Source organism: Protomyctophum parallelum, assembly GCF_964188405.1.
Source record: "Protomyctophum parallelum genome assembly, chromosome: 9".
NCBI lineage: Eukaryota > Metazoa > Chordata > Actinopteri > Myctophiformes > Myctophidae > Protomyctophum > Protomyctophum parallelum.
Window position 1 is genome coordinate 52,799,847 of NC_139706.1, and position 8,095 is coordinate 52,807,941.

The 8,095-nt window shown below is 46.8% G+C and overlaps 1 protein-coding gene across 1 annotated transcript in view; it reads left to right on the forward strand.

Annotated features, from left to right (window-relative positions):
* Positions 1-1,544: 1,544 nt before the first annotated feature.
* Positions 1,545-8,095, forward strand: part of slc6a4a (solute carrier family 6 member 4a) — a gene marked incomplete at both ends in the record, with an annotated part of 39,575 nt that continues 33,024 nt past the window's right edge. The window contains 3 exons of the mRNA XM_083773320.1: positions 1,545-1,738; positions 3,088-3,323; positions 6,113-6,247. Coding sequence (XP_083629446.1) covers positions 1,545-1,738; positions 3,088-3,323; positions 6,113-6,247 — 565 coding nt within the window. The remainder of the gene's footprint in view (positions 1,739-3,087; positions 3,324-6,112; positions 6,248-8,095) is intronic.

Consider the following 8,095-nt stretch of genomic DNA (forward strand, 5'->3'; position numbering starts at 1 on the left):
TCATAGACACATACAGTAGACTCCAGGGTGTCTAATGAAGTACTGTCACCTCATAGACACATACAGTAGACTCCAGGGTGTCTAATGAAGTGCTGTCACCTCATAGACACATACAGTAGACTCCAGGGTGTCTAATGACGTACTGTCACCTCATAGACACATACAGTAGACTCCAGGGTGTCTAATGACGTACTGTCACCTCATAGACACATACAGTAGACTCCAGGGTGTCTAATGAAGTACTGTCACCCCATAGACACATACAGTAGACTCCAGGGTGTCTAATGAAGTACTGTCACCCCATAGACATACAGTAGACTCCAGGGTGTCCAATGAAGTACTGTCACCTCATAGACACATACAGTAGACTCCAGGGTGTCTAATGAAGTACTGTCACCTCATAGACACATACAGTAGACTCCAGGGTGTCTAATGAAGTGCTGTCACCTCATAGACACATACAGTAGACTCCAGGGTGTCTAATGACGTACTGTCACCTCATAGACACATACAGTAGACTCCAGGGTGTCTAATGACGTACTGTCACCTCATAGACACATACAGTAGACTCCAGGGTGTCTAATGAAGTACTGTCACCCCATAGACACATACAGTAGACTCCAGGGTGTCTAATGAAGTACTGTCACCCCATAGACATACAGTAGACTCCAGGGTGTCCAATGAAGTACTGTCACCTCATAGACACATACAGTAGACTCCAGGGTGTCTAATGAAGTACTGTCACCTCATAGACACATACAGTAGACTCCAGGGTGTCTAATGAAGTACTGTCACCTCATAGACACATACAGTAGACTCCAGGGTGTCTAATGCAGTACTGTCACCTCATAGACACATACAGTAGACTCCAGGGTGTCTAATGCAGTACTGTCACCTCATAGACACATACAGTAGACTCCAGGGTGTCTAATAAAGTACTGTCACCTCATAAACACATACAGTAGACTCCAGCGTGTCTAATGAAGTACTGTCACCTCATACACACATACAGTAGACTCCAGGGTGTCTAATGAAGTACTGTCACGTAATTTAGCTATTTTTGAAAAATCGTAAAAATGTGGCGCAAATCTTTGAATATATATATTCTTTCAAAGTTAAAGTTTTGAACTCATGAGGTTAAAGAGCGTGTCTGTGTTGTCTGTTAAAGGTTAAAGGTCAAAGGTCAAAGGTTAAAGAGCGTGTCTGTGTTGTCTGTTCAGGTCAAAGGTCAAAGGTTAAAGAGTGTGTCTGTGTTGTCTGTTAAAGGTTAAAGGTTAAAGAGCGTGTCTGTGTTGTCTGTTCAGGTCCCGACATCCACGACACGACGCGACCAACTATGATGACCTTTCTCTCTTCCAGCGTGCCCCTTCCCATCCTGTGACCTCACATCCTGTCCTCCCCTTAATTAAGAGTGCTCTCATGCACCCCTTGTTGTAATAGCTCCCACGCACCCCTAGGGGTCCCCGCATCGTACGTTGGAACAAAACACAGCGGGTCTAACTAACGGAACCAACAGCCGGCGAGACATGGAGAAAAAAGACCCGATGGCGACGATGATGATGATGGAGGCGGAGTCAGAGAGACTGAAGGAGGAGTTGGGGGAGGAGCCAGGAAGAGGAGAGGCGGAGTCAGAGGAGGAGAGGATGCTAGGGCAGGAGAACGGCACACTGCTGAAGGATAACGGAGTCGACAGCGCCCCCTCTGGACAGCAGGTGTCCAACGGCCTCCCAGCATCCAGGTTAGGTCTAAACCACACTCTCTAATGTCTAAACCACACCCTCTAATGTCTAAACCACACCCTCTAATGTCTAAACCACACCCTCTAATGTCTAGACCACACCCTCTAATGTCTAAACCACACCCTCTAATGTCTAAACCACACCCTCTAATGTCTAGACCACACCCTCTAATGTCTAGACCACACCCTCTAATGTCTAAACCACACCCTCTAATGTCTAAACCACACCCTCTAATGTCTAAACCACACCCTCTAATGTCTAAACCACACCCTCTGATGTCTAAGCCACACCCTCTAATGTCTAGACCACACCCTCTGTCTAGACCACACCCTCTGTCTAGACCACACCCTCTAATGTCTAGACCACACCCTCTAATGTCTAGACCACACCCTCTAATGTCTAGACCACACCCTCTAATGTCTAAACCACACCCTCTAATGTCTAAACCACACCCTCTAATGTCTAAACCACACCCTCTAATGTCTAAACCACACCCTCTAATGTCTAGACCACACCCTCTAATGTCTAGACCACACCCTCTAATGTCTAGACCACACCCTCTAATGTCTAGACCACACCCTCTAATGTCTAGACCACACCCTCTAATGTCTAAACCACACCCTCTAATGTCTAAACCACACCCTCTAATGTCTAAACCACACCCTCTAATGTCTAAACCACACCCTCTAATGTCTAGACCACACCCTCTGGTGTAATAATGATGTCATTTACGTATTGTATTGTTTTGTATTGTCTGTATTGTTTCATCTTTTCTGTAAAGATTTCCTTGTGTCATTATATTTATTATTTTCTTGTCTAGTTTTGTTTAATTTGTTGTCTTAATCAGACCCAGTGTGTTGTCCAGTGGAAACCTCGTATGAATCTGATCTCAGGTCAGAATGGGTTAATCATCAGACCAGTGTGTTTCCAGTGGAAACCTTGTATGAATCTGATCTCAGGTCAGAATGGGTTAATCAGACCAGTGTGTGTCCAGTGGAAACCTCGTATGAATCTGATCTCAGGTCAGAATGGGTTAATCATCAGACCAGTGTGTGTCCAGTGGATACCTCGTATGAATCTGATCTCAGGTCAGAATGGGTTAATCAGACCAGTGTGTGTCCAGTGGAAACCTTGTATGAATCTGATCTCAGGTCAGAATGGGTTAATCGTTTGTGTGACTAAACTGAAAAAGCAATAAAATGTTTGAATCATAAAGAAACATAAAAAAAATGTAATTTACATCCATCACATCCACCCCTCCCCTCCCCCCCCCCCCCCCCCCTTCCTCCCCCCCCCTCCTCCCCCCCCCCCTCCTCCCCCCCCCTCCCCCCCTCCACCCCTCCCCCAGCCCTCAGGACGGACCCGTGGGGACCACCGGCGGCGGTGGGGGCTCGTCTTCCTGCAGTGGGACCTCCATGCCACTAGGGGGCCTCAGGACGCTGCAGGTGGTGCAGCAGACCAGCCTGGAGGTTCCCCGGGAGACCTGGAGCAAGAAGATGGACTTCCTGCTGTCTGTGATCGGCTACGCCGTGGACCTGGGCAACGTGTGGCGCTTCCCCTACATCTGCTACCAGAACGGAGGAGGTGAGGCTCTGCTGCCCCCTGCTGGGGGGCTGGGGTACTGTGTTACGTCCTGCTGGGGGGCTGGGGTACTCTGCTGCCCCCTGCTGGGGGGCTGGGGTACTGTGTTACATCCTGCTGGGGTGCTGGGGTACTGTGCTGCCCCCTGCTGGGGGGCGGGGGTACTGTGTTACGCCCTGCTGGGGGGCTGGGGTACTGTGCTGCCCCCTGCTGGGGGGCTGGGGTACTGTGTTACGTCCTGCTGGGGGGCTGGGGTACTGTGTTACATCTGTAACACTGTGTTACATCTGTGTTACATATGTAACACTGTGTTACATCTGTAACACTGTGTTACATCTGTGTTACATCTGTAACACTGTGTTACATCTGTAACACTGTGTTACATCTGTAACACTGTGTTACATCTGTAACACTGTGTTACATCTGTGTTACATCTGTGTTACATCTGTAACACAGTGTTACATCTGTAACACTGTGTTACATCTGTAACACTGTGTTACATCTGTGTTACATCTGTGTTACATCTGTAACACTGTGTTACATCTGTAACACTGTGTTACATCTGTAACACTGTGTTACATCTGTGTTACATCTGTAACACTGTGTTACATCTGTAACACTGTGTTACATCTGTAACACTGTGTTACATCTGTAACACTGTGTTACATCTGTAACACTGTGTTACATCTGTAACACTGTGTTACATCTGTAACACTGTGTTACATCTGTGTTACATCTGTAACACTGTGTTACATCTGTAACACTGTGTTACATCTGTAACACTGTGTTACATCTGTAACACTGTGTTACATCTGTAACACTGTGTTACATCTGTAACACTGTGTTACATCTGTGTTACATCTGTAACACTGTGTTACATCTGTAACACTGTGTTACATCTGTAACACAGTGTTACAGATGTAACACAGTGTTGCAGATGTAACACAGTGTTACATCTGTGTTACATCTGTAACACTGTGTTACATCTGTAACACTGTGTTACATCTGTAACACAGTGTTACAGATGTAACACTGTGTTACAGATGTAACACAGTGTTACATCTGTGTTACATCTGCCCCGAGGGGCACTTCATCTAGTTCAGGTGTGGGCAACTTTGACGATGGAGAGGGCCACTATATTTTCACTCACTCACTCCCTAGGGCCATATATTACTGTCGTAGCAAAAATAGCCGATCTACAAGCTCAAAACGCGTCGCAGCGCATTCGAATTGAAATCTTGAATTATTTTTTGCTATATTTGAATTGGAATCCTGGAAATGAACATTTTCATGTTATTTGAAATGCCATACTTGTCCTGAGCATTGAGCTACTAATATAGACTGAAGTAATTAAAGCGGGTCATGTTTTGCATGTTGTGGAATTGTAAACATGCTGAAACCAATATTATATCAGTATTCTGACATTAACCTGAGGGCCACATTAAGTGAAGGTGGGGGCCGCATGTGGCCCCCGGGCCGCCAGTTGCACCCCCCTGATCTAGTTTATTCAGCATTCAGACCCAGTTGAGCCACGGACCACCATTTGGAATGTATGCCATGTCTTATCAGATTATATATCACATCATGATGTCATCACACAGTCTGATGATGTCATCACACAGTCTGATGACGTCATATCCAATGTGATTCAACCACATCTTTTAGTGTCTTTAACACATCACGCTTTGAACTTTGACCTCTGAGGACGCACGCGCGCTGCGCGCACGAACGTACGTACGTACGCACACACACACACACACACACACACACAGCTTTGATCTGTATACGTGTGTCTTAACATGCAACAAAGGCGTGTGTTTGCACAGGCTCTGTCTGTCTGTGGTATCTCTCCACACACACACACACACACACACACACACACACACACACACACACACACACACACACACCTCACCTTAGCGGCAGCGCAGCCCGTACGTTGCACCTTTTTTTAATTTGCAATAATACAATCTTTGCAATTTCCTGTGTGTGTGTGTGTGTGTGTGTGTGTGTGTGTGTGTGTGTGTGTGTGTGTGTGTGTGTGTGTGTGTGTGTGTGTGTGTGTGTGTGTGTGTGTGTGTGTGTGTGTGTGTGTGTGTGTGTGTGTGTGTGTGTGTGTGCGCGCGTGCGCGCAGAGCGACCCGTTCCCCTCGCTTAATAACCTGTCTCTGTCCGGCTGATCAATCAGCCCTTATCTCTGTGCACGTGGTGCACGCACGTGCGCGCACGCACGCACACGCGCAAAAAAAAATAAAGCAATCAAACAAAACAAACTCAGTGGAAATGTAACTCGTTTTGACCAGGTTTCTACTGCAGTAAATGTCTTCTAAATAAGGTTTCTACTGCAGTAAATGTCTTCTAAATCAGGTTTCTACTGCAGTAAATGTCTTCTAAATCAGGTTTCTACTGCAGTAAATGTCTTCTAAATCAGGTTTCTACTGCAGTAAATGTCTTCTAAATCAGGTTTCTACTGCAGTAAATGTCTTCTAAATCAGGTTTCTACTGCAGTAAATGTCTTCTAAATCAGGTTTCTACTGCAGTAAATGTCTTCTAGCTAACTAATGTCTAGTTGAGCGTTACTAAACAGCGGTGGTCCATCTACCATGGCATACCATGTATGTGTTAAGTACAACATTATAGAGTTCGTTTTTCCACCACAGCCCTCCAGGTGCGTTCCTGCTGCCCTGCCTGCTGATGGCGCCGTTTCTCATTATGTAATCTGCCCTCCAGGTGCGTTCCTGCTGCCCTGCCTGCTGATGGCGCCGTTTCTCATTATGTAATCTGCCCTCCAGGTGCGTTCCTGCTGCCCTACCTGCTGATGGCGCTGTTTGGAGGCGTCCCTCTCTTCTACATGGAGCTGGCTCTGGGCCAGTTCCATCGCAGCGGCTGTATCTCCATCTGGAAACACATCTGTCCTCTGTTTAAAGGTAGGAAACACATCTGTCCTTCATAGGAAACACATCTGTCCTTCATAGGAAACACATCTGTCCTTCATAGGAAACACATATGTCCTCTGTTTAAAGGTAGGAAACACATCTGTCCTTCATAGGAAACACATCTGCCCTTCATAGGAAACACATCTGTCCTCTGTTTAAAGGTAGGAAACACATCTGTCCTCTGTTTAAAGGTAGGAAACACATCTGTCCTCTGTTTAAAGGTAGGAAACACATCTGTCCTTCATAGGAAACACATCTGTCCTTCATAGGAAACACAATTGTCCTCTGTTTAAAGGTAGGAAACACATCTGTCCTTCATAGGAAACACATCTGCTCTTATAGGAAACACATCTGTCCTCTGTTTAAAGGTAGGAAACACATCTGTCCTCTGTTTAAAGGTAGGAAACACATCTGTCCTTCATAGGAAACACATCTGTCCTTCATAGGAAACACATCTGTCCTCTGTTTAAAGGTATAGGAAACACATCTGTCCTTCATAGGAAACACATCTGTCCTTCATAGGAAACACATCTGTCCTTATAGGAAACACATCTGTCCTCTGTTTAAAGGTAGGAAACACATCTGTCCTCTGTTTAAGGGTAGGAAACACATCTATCCTTCGTAGGAAACACATCTGTCCTCTGTTTAAAGGTAGGAAACACATCTGTCCATATAGGAAACACATCTGTCCTTATAGGAAACACATCTGTCCATATAGGAAACACATCTGTCCTTATAGGAAACATCTCCATAGTTTAGATTGGGAGTGACTCTGTAGTTCTGATTCTGAGTCTGGGACGTGTGGAGCGTTGTCCAGGGTGTTTTAGAGAAGGGAGGAGAGTTTGGGACGTGTGGAGCGTTATCCAGGGTGTTTTAGAGAAGGGAGGAGAGTTTGGGACGTGTGGAGCGTTATCCAGGGTGTTTTAGAGAAGGGAGGAGAGTCTGGGACGTGTGGAGCGTTATCCAGGGTGTTTTAGAGAAGGGAGGAGAGTCTGGGACGTGTGGAGCGTTGTCCAGGGTGTTTTAGAGAAGGGAGAAGAGTCTGGGACGTGTGGAGCGTTGTCCAGGGTGTTTTAGAGAAGGGAGAAGAGTCTGGGACGTGTGGAGCGTTGTCCAGGGTGTTTTAGAGAAGGGATTAAAGTCTGGGACGTGTGGAGCGTTGTCCAGGGTGTTTTAGAGAAGGGAGAAGAGTCTGGGACCTGTGGAGCGTTGTCCAGGGTGTTTTAGAGAAGGGAGAAGTGTCTGGGACGTGTGGAGCGTTTTCCAGGGTGTTTTAGAGAAGGGAGAAGAGTCTGGGACGTGTGGAGCGTTGTCCAGGGTGTTTTAGAGAAGGGAGGAGAGTCTGGGACGTGTGGAGCGTTGTCCAGGGTGTTTTAGAGAAGGGAGGAGAGTGTGGGACGTGTGGAGCGTTGTCCAGGGTGTTTTAGAGAAGGGAGGAGAGTGTGGGACGTGTGGAGCGTTGTCCAGGGTGTTTTAGAGAAGGGAGAAGAGTCTGGGACGTGTGGAGCGTTGTCCAGGGTGTTTTAGAGAAGGGAGAAGAGTCTGGGATGTGTGGAGCGTTGTCCACAGTGTTTTAGAGAAGGGAGAAGAGTCTGGGACGTGTGGAGCGTTGTCCAGGGTGTTTTAGAGAAGGGAGAAGAGTCTGGGACGTGTGGAGCGTTGTCCAGGGTGTTTTAGAGAAGGGAGAAGAGTCTGGGACGTGTGGAACGTTGTCCAGGGTGTTTTAGAGAAGGGAGAAGAGTCTGGGACGTGTGGAGCGTTGTCCAGGGTGTTTTAGAGAAGGGAGAAGAGTCTGGGACGTGTGGAGCGTTGTCCACAGTGTTTTAGAGAAGGGAGAAG